The sequence below is a fragment of the Zonotrichia leucophrys genome, chromosome 13, assembly GCF_028769735.1.
Source record: "Zonotrichia leucophrys gambelii isolate GWCS_2022_RI chromosome 13, RI_Zleu_2.0, whole genome shotgun sequence".
Classification (NCBI taxonomy): Eukaryota; Metazoa; Chordata; class Aves; order Passeriformes; family Passerellidae; genus Zonotrichia; species Zonotrichia leucophrys.
Window position 1 is genome coordinate 11,628,459 of NC_088183.1, and position 16,997 is coordinate 11,645,455.

At 37.2% G+C, this 16,997-nt stretch overlaps 1 protein-coding gene and 1 long non-coding RNA gene across 4 annotated transcripts in view; one reads left to right on the top strand and one right to left on the bottom strand.

The window, feature by feature from the left end:
• GABRG2 (gamma-aminobutyric acid type A receptor subunit gamma2) overlaps positions 1 to 16,997 on the top strand; it is a 60,768-nt gene that overhangs the window by 29,944 nt on the left and 13,827 nt on the right. For both annotated transcript variants that reach the window (XM_064724725.1, XM_064724726.1), the window contains exons 5-6: positions 130 to 212; positions 898 to 1,035. In XM_064724725.1, coding sequence (XP_064580795.1) covers positions 130 to 212; positions 898 to 1,035 — 221 coding nt within the window. The remainder of the gene's footprint in view (positions 1 to 129; positions 213 to 897; positions 1,036 to 16,997) is intronic.
• The window catches only part of LOC135453545 (uncharacterized), an 89,203-nt gene that overhangs the window by 18,160 nt on the left and 54,046 nt on the right, over positions 1 to 16,997 (bottom strand). For both annotated transcript variants that reach the window (XR_010441886.1, XR_010441887.1), the window contains exons 2-4: positions 5,849 to 5,924; positions 2,744 to 2,872; positions 480 to 616 (exon numbers count right to left, since the gene is read on the bottom strand). This is a non-coding gene — a long non-coding RNA (uncharacterized LOC135453545). The remainder of the gene's footprint in view (positions 1 to 479; positions 617 to 2,743; positions 2,873 to 5,848; positions 5,925 to 16,997) is intronic.

The following is a 16,997-nucleotide window of genomic DNA, read 5'->3' on the forward strand; positions in this document are numbered from 1 at the left end:
AAAAAGAAATATTGCTTATCAGTAACCATGATGTCTTCCTATGCTTGGAATATTCCAGTAATTACATAGATAGCAATAGTTTACTTTACACACACATATGTATATATCTCCTGATCTCTTTCTCCTCAGGCTGACAATTGATGCTGAGTGTCAGCTACAGTTACACAACTTCCCAATGGATGTCCACTCCTGCCCACTGGAATTTTCAAGCTGTAAGTAACATGCTTAAAAATATTCCTTTTTCTGACCCACACTAAATTTATCATAAATTTATTTTTACGTACCTAGAGTCAGTGAAGGTTATGTTCTTAATTAGACATACCCTACTGATTTTTAGTTTTATTTTGATTTTTTTTTCAGTTCATGTATTATATATGGTCACAAATATCATTAACGACTGCTGTGAAAAATTAAAAAATTTCTGGGCCATATGTGATTAATTTCTGCTTATATTTGACCATAAAACAAGAAACTTTTACTTTCAGCATCAAGGTGTCCTGGTCTTTCACCTTCTCTCTGTGCATGGAGAGAACTACTATTGTACTAGTTGAAGTCAAGAGTTTGGCATTTTGTGGTTAGATCAAGGTGTGAATTCCTGGTCCAGCTGCAGATGCATCTGGAGGATGGGCAAAATTGCATCCTATTAGGTCCACAAAAGTGGAAAACCTATTTTTGAAAAATTGATCTCAAGTGCTATTATAATTTATAATTAATAAAATGTGACATTAAGTAAAAGGCACTAGTAAGTAACTTGAGAAAAACATATTTATAATTTACTTGCAATATGCTTCGCCAGTTTTTTCCAGAAATAGCTAGTAGTATTTTTACTCCCCAAAGCACCCTAAAGCCTAGCAGTGGCTATGAAACCAAGCTGTGTGTATTTTCCATTGCAATAAGATGGCTACCCCAGAGAAGAGATCATTTACCAGTGGAAGCGCAGCTCGGTGGAGGTGGGGGACACCCGCTCCTGGAGGCTCTACCAGTTCGCCTTCACAGGACTCAGAAACACAACTGAGGTGGTGAAGACTACTTCAGGTAAGACAACTCAAGGATTTGCCTCCAGGCTGAGTTAGGATTTTATTAACAGAATGAAACCAAGAAAGGTGTCTCTGGTTAGAACTTAGCATTTATGCTGCGCCCGAACAATTACAGGCTTTTCAGTATCTATGGAACCATCCAGCCTTTGGCATTTCTGAATTCCTCACAGGAAGAAAAATTAGTTCTTGTCTGCTATCCATTCTTGTCCTCCATAAAAAACCTCTGACTGTCAGGAGGAAGCCACTGCTACAAAGGGTGTTTGGGTGAGGGAGCTTGCACTGCTTCAGGGCAGAAAACAGCACAACTGAGCCACTAAAGGATGATCTGAGGCTGCACTGAACACTTTACAATCCTCTTCCCACTGCCAGACACAGAAAGTAAGCCTGCACAGAAGTGAAACTCAAAGTCCCAACTTCTTTACTACAGAGGCTCCAAGTTTATTTTGTTCCCTAAAATAAGGCACATTCAACTTTCATTAAAGAGAACAGCCTTACAAATCAGTCTCAGATGGCCTTCCTTCATATTTCTATCTCCTTGGAAACAAGCAACGGGATTAAGAATTATAAATGAGGATGTACTCAGTGTTTATTAAAAATACAATTTTAACCCTACTAACTAAACAGAAAAATACATTTATCTGTATGTTTTATTTCTTGGTGGAAACAAAAGCAGTTACTATGAGGAGAGATGTAAAGAGGAACTGCATATTAATGTTGTTGTATATGCATGATATATCTTGTCTTTCATTTCTTACTTTCATAAAGAACAATGAAATGTAAGCAGGTTGGGGATTTTTCTGTCTGCTTCCAATTTTTACCTTACTTTATAGTTCTGGCAAGTCTCTTTAATTTAAATTCAGGCATCTGTGTTTATTCTGACTTCAGAAATACCCCCACCCATTTTATTTCTACAAGGCCAGCATTGCTGTTTTATTCAAAAAGGAAAGTGAGATATACTAGAGTTGAGAGGAGCCTGCTGTACATTACACAGGAGAACAAGCAAAGAGATGGAGAATTAATTCAAGTTCCAAGTCCTTAATCTCTGGACATTAAGCACCAATGATGTGTTCAGTCTCATGAGCAGGGCAAAACCAAAATGCAGCCATGTATACCTCATGGAGTCTGCTGCCACTGCAGCCAAGGAAGGTATTTAGTCAAGTATTGAAGAAAGCAGTTAACTTTTCTCATTTTCTCAAGAAAACAAACATCAAGGTGCAAAAGAGGACAGGAGAGCAGCATGTTTGCCAACCATGGCTGCTAATAACCACCATTACACAGGGCTCTCAAAGCAAAAATATCAGCAGCAATAAAAACATCTCCCCTCAGACAGCACAAATGACAGGATTGCACCCAAGCGTGCTTCCAGTCTCATCCTGCCCACATTGAAAACTATCTATATTTCACCCCTAATTTGAGTTTCTTCTATTTGCTATTTTCTTTAATTTTCTGCTTGAGCCATTCTCTAATCAACTCTTTTTATTTTTGACCAGAGATAGAAAATAATAAAATCTTGACATGCTACAAGCTTCCTATACCCTGATTGAGTGCACTGGTGACTCAAAAACATTCTCTAATGTTCTGTTAATGTGAACGAGGTGCATCCTGGGAAACAAACAGTAAAATACAAAAGAGCAAAAAATTCCTTTCTCATGCAAAGCAAACCTTTCTTTTTTCAGGGTATAGTCATTCAAACTGTTAGTACTCACCTGGAATACTCTCATAATTTAGCCTCCATAGTTTTTAATGTGATGACACACACCAGTCCATTTTGTTTGCACTAAAATAATTAGCAGCTACCACGAACTTTAAAGCAGTAAAACGTTGTCACTCAATTCCTAAGTGAAAAAGCACATGAAAGTTACTCAGCCTGCTGCTCCTGCATTCACAGGCCTGCTGATTATAAAAATTTGGAAAAATATCCTGTGTATGTATTTCTTCTGCTGCAGTTACCCTGTGCTTGATTTTCATTGCTCCTCTACTTTTTATAACCACAGATATGTAAAACTAGGTTTTATTTTGGTCTAGATGTGGCATCTAAATAATAGAAGGCAGGAAAAAACCCAAATAATATAGCAGCTGCCATGAATCTGGTCTATTTCCTACAAATATTTTCTTAAAGCCAGCAGAGCCTAAAGGGTCTTTATGGCTTCCTTAAGTGACTTGTTAGCGTGCTGGAAACCACACTAAGTCCAGTATTCCTCAGCCAGACCCACACTTTACCTATAATTACACCCTTAGAGTGAACATATTTTCAAAAGTTTAATGAACAGTAAGGACAAAAAAATATTCTAAGTTTAATAGCAACCTAGGTGCAGCCAGAGTACCCTAGTTAAAAGTTTGAGTACCCATACAGCTAAAATAATCTTGACACTTGATGCAATTACTTTCAGTGCAGAATTTCAGTACAAACTCATGCCAATGTTTTGGTGGAGATAAAGTCTGAGGTAAAGTGGAGGAGGCAATGGAAAATTAATGAGATGTTGGAAAGAGGGCTATACTATACTCCCACAAACTCTTCCCCAAAATTAAATTTAGTTGAAAAAAAAACCCAGAGAAACCAGAATGAAAGAAGGGGTGTTAGAGAATGCAAAATCGAACAGTTAGAGAACAAAAGGATCTTGGGGCTAGCGTTAAAGCGCTTGAAACTGGAGTAAACCTTCAGTGTCTCTATCTACACAATTTCAAAACAAATGCTTGTTTCCAGCTGTATACCTCCCAGCAACCAACACCTTCTGATCCTTAAGGGCAATGCTTATTTTGTGTCTGAAGGGAGAATCAGGAAGGCTGAGATTTGGCCATGACCAACTCCACTACTCTCTTCCTGTCATGTCAAAGCTGCACTTTTGAGCTGTGGGCTGGGCCATGGGCAGAGAAGGACAAGGCTTGTTTGAGTGTGAGCTTCCTAAGACCTGATGGCTCTTGCTGAAATTAATACATTTATCTGCTGCTCTTCCTTTGCACGCACTGCAGAAATACAAGTTTAACTCAAAGGGCCAGATGTCAGAATTCTGTCCCTTACTTAGCAAATCTCAGCAAATCCCAGCAACAGCTGAAAAATCCCAACTGGAATATTAGAAACATCCCTCTATTTCTCTTATCAGAAGTACGTCATCCTGAAGTACCAGCTTGTTTCTCTCCAAACTGAACATTTACATGCAACTTTTTCTTTGAAAGTCACTGACCAAGCAGTAAGAAATAATTTAGCAAATGGAATCCAATTTAAGAGTCCAGTAATAGTGGGGATTCTTAAAAAAAGTTGACTACAAACCTTCTGCCTTGTATATGGACTATTTGGTTATTAAAATAACCAAATAGTCCATATATATTATCTGAAATTTTTTTTGCCTTTACACTAAAATCTACCTTTTGTAAACAGCATTGGCTTAGTTTAGATTATTTCCAATAAGAGTACATGTTAAGACTTAATATCATCTGAGTTATATAAGTGCAATACTTTGAGAAAGACAGGGTAGTGCAGGGGAATACAGCAAGCAAGGAGTTTAGAAAAAATGACCTATAGAAATACTTGGAAGTATGGAACTAGTCTGGAAGAAAAGAATATTGATGATCAAAGGAGTAAAACAACCAGACTGTTTTTAAATCATAACAATGATCAATGCTGCTAGAGAGGAAAATAGTGGGAACCCTAAAATCAGAGAGTTTATAAAATCATAGGACAGATCAAGAGGAAAGAAGTAGCTTAATCTTGAAATTGTATCAATAGGTTTCCATTAATTTAATACAAGTCCTACATAAATTGCACTTCTACTCACTCTTCCAGTTGTTTTCAACATATAAAACATTGTACTATGCAAAACAGTTTGTAAATGTGCAATTATTCAGGACAGATGGAGTTTCTGGTATTCCCAGTTCATTTCTATGACTGGGTAGTTCCTTTTTTTAGACCAGATATTGTCTACTGCTTATTTACAGAGTCTGTCCTGAATTTTTAATTAGATACAAAGGCATTAGAAGACTAATAAAAAGCAATTCAATAAACTGCAGAGGAGCCACAAGACTGGTCAGGCAATATTTGTAAATACCTTTTATTTTCTTCCTTTTCTATGTTTTAGAGAGCTAATGGGAGCTCTATGCAATAGAGACAGTGCATTGCTCAGAATTGATAAATGGGTAATTAAATATTCCCCTTGCGATGCAACTGCTAAACCACAGAAGTAAATCTGGGTCTGGTTTCTGTTTTATCTAGAAAATATAGTCAGGTCTATTATTTTGTGGAAGAGGATGTATTTTCAGGCTTTTATACTTTATTTCGATTTTGTTTCCTAATGAATTGAACTGTTGGCAGATATGCAGTCCCCAGAGATTTCATAATGCTCAAAAAACCCCAGGAGTCGTCTTCTGTTTCTTTATTAAGGCGAAATATGACAGCTGCAATCAGATTTGTAGATCTGCATTGGGAAATAGTCCTGACATTAAAAATGGGCATAAGTGGATCTCCAGTGCACCTAGAAATCCCTGCCAGCCCCACACAGAGCCTCAGGCTCCAGCATGGGCTGACTGCAGCGTCTGGCATTGCCAGGGAGATCTGCCTGAGAACCCAAAACATTTCCTGTCTGAAGATGCTGAGCTACTGAAAGGGTACAGGGTACTGCTACCTGCACCTTACTTTTGGCAGAACTTAAACACGTTTGTACTCACCTTACAGAGGAGCAAATAATGGCATAAGCTGCAAGTCAGAAAACCCAGATGACTTTTAAAGTGTTCTGTGCATTCTTATTGTTCTCTTTATGGTATGGGAAGGTATTTATCTCAATATCCTAGTTTTTGAAAAAGCTATATTAAATTATTACCTTAAACATGCTTGCTAGAAGAATACGGTCTCTGTAGGACAGTGAAACACTTAAAACAGAAGGCAGATACAACTGGCTGGAAAAAAAAAAAAAACAAATACTACTTCTAAGGAATCAATAGCTTTAAAAATCTCAGAGACTGAGAGAATCTGACTTTTCTGTTCAGGTTTATATCTGTAGAGATTCAGGTATTGAAATCCACATGCTTCTACCTAATCATATAAAGAGTTTGAAGGCTCTTTGATGATTACTTTTCATTTTTTGAGAGAGGTTAAAGAATTTCTTCCAATTTCAGTGACATTAATTCAGCCTTTTTTTCTCTCAGATTTTCCTAGACTCAATGGCAACTGACTTACCTCAGCAAAACAAAATCATGACTGTCCCTGAGGAAAAGGGTTGCTGGGGCCTGAAATCTTCCTCATAATAACTCCCCAACTGAACAAAGATTCTCAAGGGTCAAGGTTTTATTCTGAGCCTGTCCTTCATAAGGCTTTCCATATCTAAAAGCATGGCCTGCTAGAGCTTAAACAGCTTCAGAAAGGTCAGATAAGGATAAAAAGAATTAATATACAAGTAACCAGAGAATAAGGGATAATGTGGGATCTTACAAGCATTTCCACTGAACTTATTTCTGGGTAATTACAAAACACAGATGTTACAAGCAAGATTGGTTCAGCATTAAATATACTTGGGTAGATATGATAGAACATTGCCTTTAAATAATATTTTTTCATTTAATACAAGAAAAGAATTAGATCTTTTAGGATATTTGAATTATTAAAAAGAAAGAAAAACTAGAACTTTGAATGTTTCTAATTTTATGATAAAATCAGCAAGTTAAGAGGGTGAGTCTGTATCTTAAAACACTTTCTGGACATAACCAAGCATAAAAATTTTTGTGCTGCTTCTTATGCCCCTGTGAATATATTTTCCTAAGTACTGGTGACTCCTTGAGACAAAGCATATTATCCCAACTCCCTCCTAAATTTCCTTTTTGGCAATGAAATCATCCTCCTTCAACCACTGAGTGATTTTTCAAAATCATCACAAGAGAAAAATCATTGCAATGTCACTCTTGGAGTTGCAGATAAATCTAATTATAATGAATTACAGGAAGAAATCTGTTTCAAAAGGATCAGAGCAGGTGACACAGTACTGAAGAACAATGTATAGTCACAATTACTTTAGAATTAAAATAAGTCTGAGTATTAAACATTTTTGCAATAGGCAATAAGCATGTTTAAATCACTGATATAAATAAATATTTTTAGTGCACTGTTCAAACAGCTAAAGTTCAAGCAATCCTGTGATAAATCACAAGGTTCCTGAGCATTCATCCTTTCATCTGCAGAGCACTAGATAATCTCTGCAGCCTGTAAACTGATCAGTGTAGTACTGATGGTAAATTTCTGTACTGATGTTTCACTTCCAGACCCTTTTTATGTCAAAAAAACATGTCTGTAGCACAATGATTATAAGATAATGTCTTGGACATTTTCGTCCCTTGGCCTGATTTTGTTATTCACCATCTTCCTCATTTCTCAGTGGAGAAAAAATTAATTCATTAGGATGTGTGAAGATGAGGACAGCTTAGTGTTCATAATGTGTATAGAGTAGGGATAGTTCATTTGAAATAGATTTTGCTTTGCCTGGGGCACATATATGTCCTAAATAATAAACATATTCCTCTAAGGCTCTTCTTACACAGTTAAATCCCTTCACTTAACAAGTGCAATTTCTGGTTTCTCAAACCCCTGTCATTACACTGCATTTTTAGTAACCTACTTAGCTAAGATGCTGTTTTGTTGTCACTGAATTTGAATAGATATAATTGAAAGGCTGGTATGAAATAAGACATACAAGTCTGTGTCACATGCAACAACAGCCAGGCAGCATCCGTGGGAGCTACTAATACTCAAATTCAGCCATATGTTAAAAAAAAGACATGGAAAAAGGAAATAAAACTAAATTAACATCACTAACTTTGAAGAGACCTCCACAGTGAGTTTTGTTAATTATTTTTATCAAATAAAATGGGAGAAACAGAAGAGACTACACTAGGGTGTTAAATGAAAATGTGTGCATGATATACAAACTACTGAAACTCTCTGCTGTACTTTGTGACTACAAAATATTCTACTTACATTTTAGATACATATTACCTACAATTGCATATCCCATCTTACAAGGCTGACAAGACATTCTCACAGAGGAATACAGTAGCCTAACACCTAGAATGGTATTATGTTCAAATAGCTGTCATCATCATTGTATATTCACAAACATTAACTCCCTCATTTTGTATTGTTAAAACAAATTCTGAATTGTAAATAGTGTGTGTTTTAACGTTGTCTTTTGAAACAAGGCATAATTGCCCTCATTTCAATGTACATTACAGAAGCTAAAAATATGCCACTTATCTCAAAAAGTGATACAGTCTATTAAGTGAGTTCTTTGCTACTCTCAAGAAGATTGCATAATTAAGGCTAAAGAGCTGCAGGATAAAATTTATGTAATAATACTTTCTTGTATCATGCCCTATATAGGAGAATTTGAAAATATTTTTCAAGATTTAATGCATAAAGTGCCACAACACCCTTTGTGGGCTTTAATGCTAGAGACTAGAAATGTTTATGAACGTGGTCAGTAATTTTTATTTTTTTTCTTGTCTATTGTTCCAAAAATTGAGAAAATCATGAAAAATTTTGACTAATGCAAATAATGTGCTCTTGTTGATTGGAGCTCAATTTCTTCTATTTTAATCTGAGAGCATGACTTTGAAGAGGAAGTGGAATCATACTGTGTAGGTAACAACCCACCATACAACCTTGCTGCCATTCTCAGTGCACAGGTTAAAAACATCACCCAACACTCCACTTCCTTTGCCTCCCTCCAAAAGCCCTACAGTGAGTCCACACCCTACTAATTCAAATTACAAACAGCAATAACTATTTGACCTTCCTCAACCTTCCTTCTCTACGTTTTTGTAAAATGCAAAAACACATAGTCAACAAAGAAAAAGCATAGATTTTATTATCTTCTGCTGCTACCCAGTAATACCTATGCCAAACCAGAAGAAAACAAGTTGGAATATTTTCAACCATCCTTGTAATTTACCAAAATTCCCTTTCTTATCTTATGGTAGCAAATGCCTGGTCCGAAATCAAGCTCGTGGATTGTCCTCCTTAGCATGACAAAACCCTGAGGTGGAACAGCAGAACCTTGGAACTGCATTTATTGACTTTGGTTATACAAATGCAAGAGCAATAACCAGGGCACTCATGACAGCATACTGTGACTCCAGTTTCCTCTAGTGCTGAGGGTTTGAGCTAAGAAAAAATGTCCTTGCATAATTCTATTATTTGATTTCATCCTAGAAAATGCAAAAAGTATTCTTGAAAATGAGGAAAATTAATTTTCTTCCCATTGTTATTTTGAAAAACAAGGATTGTCAACAACTCTATGACAATATTTAGAGAAAAAACTAGCATACTACCAAGCATAGGTATAGGAAAACCTTTGGATATCTTTCCACCCTGAGAGAAAAAAAAATGTACCTTTGGTGACAGGTAAAAAATTTCATCAAAAGAATTTATTATTAGAGAATATCAGAGACTACCCATGGAAAAAAAAATCTTGGACAAATTTAAAGGAAAAAGTAGCTTTTCAGAAAAGCACAATGAGGAACATCAATTTTATGAAATTTAATTCATTTACTCTGGAAATGTAAACTTTGGAGATAAAAACTCTTTTTCATTGAGATAAAATTCCCATGATAGCAGAATTGTATTCCAAAATCAAGGTTGTTTGTTCAAGGTAATACAAATGAACAACAGATGAATTGTTTCATGTTGAGAGCTGCCTGAAGAACTTTGTTTATACCTGTATTCATGTTTTCCAGCATTCATTTGGAAATTTAAAAATCAAGGTTTTGATCCTAACAAGCTACATCAGCAAAACATGTATTTTTCAAAAACTACCATCAGTCACCTTCTTTTGAACTTCTAGAAATAATAAAATGTTTAAAATTGATCTGGTTGGTAGCTGCTGGGATGCAATTTGAAATCACCACTATCATTGATACATTAAAAACTGAGAGTCGTGTTACAAATTAAGCCTCTGAGTTCAGAAAGAGAGTAAGGCAGTGTTTTCAATGCTCTTTTGGTTCCTCCTTCTCCCCTACCTGCAGAATGTGCACATGCCCAGCAAAGTGCTTCCTAGGGAACGTGGCCAGCAGAGCTGGGCCAGGATCAGCCCCTGCTGCTGGCCATGGCACCATGGAGGAGCAGAGCTGCATTTGCTGGTAGGGAATCTCCGTTTCCTGAAAAAACTGGATGGCATTTCCATACCTACATCACTTTTAGGAAACTCATGAGGGCCTTCAAAGCAAGTATGTTGTTGGCTGAGAGAAGTTAATGTTTGTAATTTGATTGCTTTGCCTTGGGCTTTGAGTATCCTTCTCTCTTTATGGCATCTGAGGTAACACCATGACTGTCCCAGAGGGAGTGAGCAGCCACTGCATCATTTCTGCATCCAACCTCTCACCCCACCCTGAAGTCTGGCAACCTGCATAGAAAGATCAAAACAAAGAGCAAAACAAGGTGTTTTCTGTAGAAAGAGCAAAACACTTTGAAAGACTCTTTGGAGCCTATCAACCTTCTCTGATGCCTGTCGCTTATTGCAACCTTACCTCTCTTTTACAAACACAGCACCCAAAATTCTAAAAAACTAACACAGGAGACCCCTCAGAGACCTGGCTTGCAGGGCTATCACATCACATGGCCATGTGTAGGGTGCAGCCCAGCCTGCATGGTCCACCTCAATGCACAGCTCCCTCACCAGTCCTGTGGGACTCCAAATCCATCCCTCTCTGCATGCCTCACACTGCTTTGGATCCACAATTGCCAGTTCAGTTTTAAAAGCTTCCTAGGACATAAAGTTTTAAAATGTTAAAAGAAAAAAGCCTTAAAAAGACATTACCCATGGGTAATGAGTACACACTGTTGTAACCTCACTTTTAAGAAGATATTAAGAGGTTGCACTTTTGGGCCTGAAAACATACAACGTGATGGCAGTACACACTGTGACATGGAATGGGGACTCCCAGGGGAAGCAGTTTTGTAGTAGCTGTGAACTTTTATCCTCAATAAGTCTGCCTGAGAAACAAACACTTCTTCAAAGGTCTCCTCTTGAAAAGAGAGAGCCATTTAAATACCTTGTAGGATTTGGACTAGGGTGATTACATACACCTAGAAGATCTACCTCTATCTGTGAAGCTGCTAACTAAAGCTTCAAGATGATTATCTGTAGTCTTTAAAGATTTTTTTCACGTCCTAAGCTTGATCTATTTGACTTCAAATGGCAAAACTGGGTATAAATTATTCATGATTCATAGCTGTCTCTTTTGAGGCATGATCTTCAAACCAAGCATCCTCTTTATCTCTGTTTCTCCCTTCAGGCCTGTGGCCTTGCTCTTGGTATTAAGTACAGTTTTAGAACATCATCTCATTGTTTGCCATTTTTCATAGTTTCTTGCTCTTTCTTTCTTAGTTTCTTGAACACCTTCCATGGTTTTTTAAGCTTTACATTTATTTACTATTTTAATAATAACCTAGTTCCTTCTATTTTAGTGTCTTCATTTCTTCTCTGATTTTAAAAATCCTCTTTCCCCCTTCTAATAGCTAAAGAGATAGTGGTTTTAAAGGCTTTTTTCTTTCCTTCAACACTTCTACTTTTTATCTAATATCAATAATATCATCCTAGAAAGCTAAAGAGGTTAAAAACACACCCAAACACAATTGCCATCTCCTTTCTTAGCATATAAATAACTGTTCTATTAGAGCTAGGGTTTTTTCCCATTTCATTTCCTCACCAATCACACCTCAGACAATTTTGCAACACCTAGTTTTGCCAGCGGATGTTTCTGCTGCTACCTCTGATTGTGAACAAGATTAATTTGCACATTGCTGAAAGTTTGCACCTGGCTTCTGCAAGACAAAATACTTAATAAACGAGCAACAATTTGGAATCTGCACACAGAGCAGGCCTTGTCCTCAGGCAAACTGATAGCAGGAGAATGAAAACCATGTTTGCCTCTCAAATACTGGTCCACAACAGTCTCCTCTAGGAGACTGTCTCAAATAGTAAAAGAAATATATTGATCATATTTTTATAAAAAATTGTTCTAAGTAGTTCTAAACACCAACAATAAGAACATGATATTTTTAATAGTCAGAGATGTGAAATCTAGAGCACATTTTCCTAGGGAATTTGGTAATCTCTTTATGGTCTTAAAGCATGGTTTTAACAGATTTTAGATACTTACAAAATGTTGACAATAAATAAGTTACTCTCAAACAAGTCAAACTAAACAGACCCAGATGCATCTAGTGAAAATATTTTTCCTTTCATTCTGAGCTTTTGTATGTAGGATTTGTGGTATTTTAAAAGCAGAAGTTGTGTGTGTATGGCTGTATTTAATATAGTAATATATGTAACACATCACTTATTTCTGTAATACACATGACTTCATGCAATTTAGATGTTCTTTTTATTGAGGTCAGCTCAAGGAAAAATCTAACTACAGCTCTAAATCCTAAACCCTTCTTGAAACATGCCTAGTAATGGGAGCAGCCTGCTCCTATATAGCCTTCCACATGACCAGCAGGAGAAAAGCACAGCTCACATGGGAGTGAGTGCACAGTGTTTTCCAACAGGACTATTTAAATTTTACCATGTATCTTTGTTGGGTTGTTGTGCTCAAAGCTATTTTCTTTTCTTACTGAGCTCTCTGAAGCCCAGGACATTTGGTAGGTGACCACCCTGCTTTGAGTGTGATCTGTATAAATTTTGCTCTTTGATGTTTTTCCTTGCCATACTCAAGTAAAATTTAGTCTTTTCTTGGCTAGTTGATTTTCTGGGGGTTTATAACTAAATATCCACTGATGAAGCGCCCTCAAATATTTAATGGAAGCTAAAAATAAATGGAATTGAAACACTAAAAAAAAAAAAAAGGAAAAAAAGTCAGTCTAATGCTGGAAGCTGAGCAATAAAAGCAGATGTATCCCTCCCTCCCAGCACCCCTTGGGCTCTTTGTTTATGGTACTATCTACCCAGTCATCTCCCTGTGCACCCACTGGAAGTGAGATGCTGGTGTTTGAGTGGTATTTCCTTGTATAAATATTTCTTCTGCTGGGGCGTTCAGACAGAATGAATCTGTGAAATCTGGAGCTCCCCTGCAGAACGTTGCCTCCATGCAGTCATGCCTCCTCTTCTCTGCAGAGGAAGCAGAAGGAAACATCAAGTTTTATTGCAGCCCCAGGTTATGTACAACTGCCTCCTGGCCCTGAAAATAACTGGAAACATCAAAACCAAAGATTAAATGTACTGTATCCTCAAATTCCTCTTCTCCCCAAAAGAAAGGCGTTCACAGGAATTACCTCTGACGTGCAAGGCAATTCACACAGATACAAAAGCAAATCTGAGAAGGGATGTTTATGAGCTACATGAGTCACTTGCAGTTATTTCAGCAACCAGGACTTGCACAAAGCTCATGAAACAGTACTGATTTCAAGGGAGTTCTCCAACATGTCTCTAGGACTGCTGTTGTTTGGACCAACATTATTAAATACTTGACTTTTTTTGCCTCGTTGCACTCACTAAATAGGCCTGTATCTAATTCATATTTGCAGTTTTTAACCTAGACCTTTAAGTGTTGCTTTTATTTAATACCCATTTTTACATCTTATATTTCTCTTATTACCCCTGGACTTGCCCAGACTCTCTTTTCAGACAAATCCTTTGCAGAGTTGCCTAGAAAGTCCAAACATGTAGACCCATGGTATGGCATCAATCTTGTGCTTTGCCACCCCATAAAATAAAAACAAAAACAAGCACAAATTTGTGCTTTCTTTCTCAGACACGAACTGCTGAAAATTCCAACATGATAAAATTTACATAGTTTTGACAATCCTTATTCCATGCCACTTCATAATTCTGATAGTGTGTTTGATCTAGCGTACCAGGGATGTGTTATACTTCATGCTTTGAAGCACAGAAACAGAAGTTATCTCCAGTTCTCCCTGCAGCAGGCAGGTTTAGATGCTGTCAGAAAGTGGTTATACCATCTGGATACCTTGAAATCAATGAAATAAGTAATATAAAATATATGTAATATAATATATGTAATCTAATGTTTTTTATAATAAAACACTTAGTTGCTTACATTGCTGACTACATTATATCAAAACCTGCATTATTACAGCAATAGGTTAAATAATCAAAATTGAGCAAGTCAATATTTTAAACATGCACAGAGCCTTGCTATAGGTGCATAATTTTCTTGAAGCAGACAGCTTTTCTTGAGGTATTCAGATAGCAACCAGACATCCAAAAAAGCCAAGGACACAGGATGTGTCAGGCACAGCAAAATTCCTGACAGAACAACACCCCAGCTGGTGCTGCTGTCTGGAAATGGAGACTCTCTACTTTCTCTCTTTACTTTATATTTCTTGTAATCCTCACATTTTCTAACCTCTGAAATGGATGGACTTTTTATCACAGTGAGTCAAAGAGGTTCTTTAGAACCTGAACAACTCCTGAACATCCAGTGATGAGACACTGAGCTCTCATCCTTGGTTGATGTTTCCTGGGCAAGGAGGAATGGGAAAGAGAACAAAAGGCAGTATAATTTGAAGATTATTTTCACACTGGAGCATGATGGTTCACTCACAGAAGTTGCAAGCTATTGCTGCTGTCACATCTGAATACTAATCCTGCGCACTAAAAACCCTCCTGGGCTTGCTAATGCCAATGTAATAGCTTATTCACCTTCACAGACAAGCAAAAAAAAAAAAAAATGCTTTTAATTATGTCACAAACTAGAAAAAAAATCATATCATGGGCAAACACATGCAGTCAGTAATGTTCATTTTCCTTTCAGACTTCTGGCGCTCACAGATAAAACCTTAGAAACAAACACACCTAAGTGTCCATTCAATACATTTCCACATACTGACATTTTTCAGCAACAAAAAATTCTCAGGCTAAATCTTGTCTCTGTGATTCCAAAGAGAAGGTGCAGACAACAGTAATAGATTTTAATTACTGCCTAGTGTCATTACATTATTTCCTCCTATAATTAGAAACTAATGAGAAACGGAACACATTCTGTCAAATGAAGTGAGAAAAGAGCATTTCAAGTGGAATGAGCGGCCAAGGACCAAACAAAATCCAGAACTGTTGGGCAGAAAGTCATGTCATACATAAAGAAATTTCGTTTGCTTGGATGAGTGTAATGATTCATCTCATTTTGCAGAAGTTTCATCTGCTGAGATTGTCATTTCACAAACATAAACTAATTGCAGCTCTCTTCTGCCTGCTCCCACAGGAAATCAAGGTGTTTAATGTCAGACATGAACACACAGACATGCACCTTACTGCCTCACTTTTTAAAAACTGCACCAAAAAAGAGCAGATCTCCTCCCATCTCCTGCCCTCCATCCAGCTGTGCAATGCAGTTAGGATTCATCCCTTGGAATGTAAATTGAAAACCAGCTATCTGAATCCCAGAGATAATCTTATATAAATGGACTACTGTGCAAGCTTTGTCAAAATCTTAGTATTGTTTTACCTCATTGCATAATCAAACTATAATCACTGCTTAGAAATGGATATTAAGAATTTCTATTATTAGATTTTCTTGGGAAATCACTTGGTACAGTTGCTGTGCCAGCAATGACCATGGCTCACTCCATTTTTATGTAATGCCAGCAGTCAGGTAGGGAATGGCACTGATTCCATGTGCAAGTCTGTTAAAAGCAAATACTGCAATGCCATGGCCTATTTTCTTTCCTTGTCCTAAAGGCTAAATATTTACACCATTTTATTTCACTTCACATCATGACTTCTCTATAACACAATTAGTAGTATTTTGTAGCTAAACCTCAGAGGGAAAGAGATTATTGAGCATTTTTGGAAAGGAAGAGACTCAAGTTTTCTTAACTCTCTGGCCCTTATGCAGTCTAAAAATCTGTCAATGAAAGAACAAGAAGCTGTGAAGGACAGAACCAATAAAAGGGCATTTGGCAAAGAATAAGAGAAGGAGATTTCTGGAGAACAGTGTTCCCTCTGGTTTTACCTTTTCCCCACACTTCTCATTTCTGGTTGTGGCAACAAATAAATCTATACATTTCAGCACATGATTGATACTGCGATCAAATGTCTGTCCTGTCTTTTAGAAAATGAATTCATGTGCCCAGTGATCAAATACTTCAGTCAAAATTATTTTTGTGCCATAGATGTAGAAACATTGCGCTGTAAGAGAGAATATAATTTTTCCATGTGACAAAAGACCAGTTTTAGAAGGACATTGGAACTGAACTTGACAGACTTATCAACTTTCTGATCTGCTGGAAAAGGAAAAAAAAATAGGTCACTTGAGGTTTCACACAAGATTATTATTGGAACAGGTTATATCTGAATCCTCATGGAAAACTGTGTTTAAAACAAATTTCATGTTTTCTTTATGCCACTGTAGCAGTGTAAGACATCCCACTGAACTCTATTTGCAGGCTGACTCAGTACCCTCAGCAAGACAGTAAATGCCAGCAGAACTCCAAATATAGACCCTGTCAGGGCAAGAAAGGAGATGGGCACAAAAACCAAATGAAGATTCATCAGGACAAATCCTAATACCAATCTAAAGCTATTTATGTGATTTTTCATCCTAGATTAGAGCTACACTGTACAATGTAATCCACAGTCTGATACTTGCTTGATCTGGCAGAGAGGTCTGATTCCTGACTCCCATTCTCTGCTTTTCCTGCCTTTTCTGGGGGCAGGGATCTGCCTCAGTCACTGCTGAGCAGAACAAACACCAGAGCTCTGGCACCACCACCTGATTTGACATGAAAGACAAAAGGCTTAGTCTACATTCTTTTCTTTTTCTTTCATTTTCTCTCTACTTGCAGCAGCTTTTGGGTAACCTTGCTGCCCTCCAGTGTGCCAGGAGGGCACACAGTGGGAAGGAAATCAGCTGCTTTACAAGAAATGACCCACAAGTTTACCAATTAGATATTTTCTTTTTTGCAGAATATCTGTCTAAAAATGGCAGCACACCTAACTCTTTGATGAAGGATGCACTTTGAAT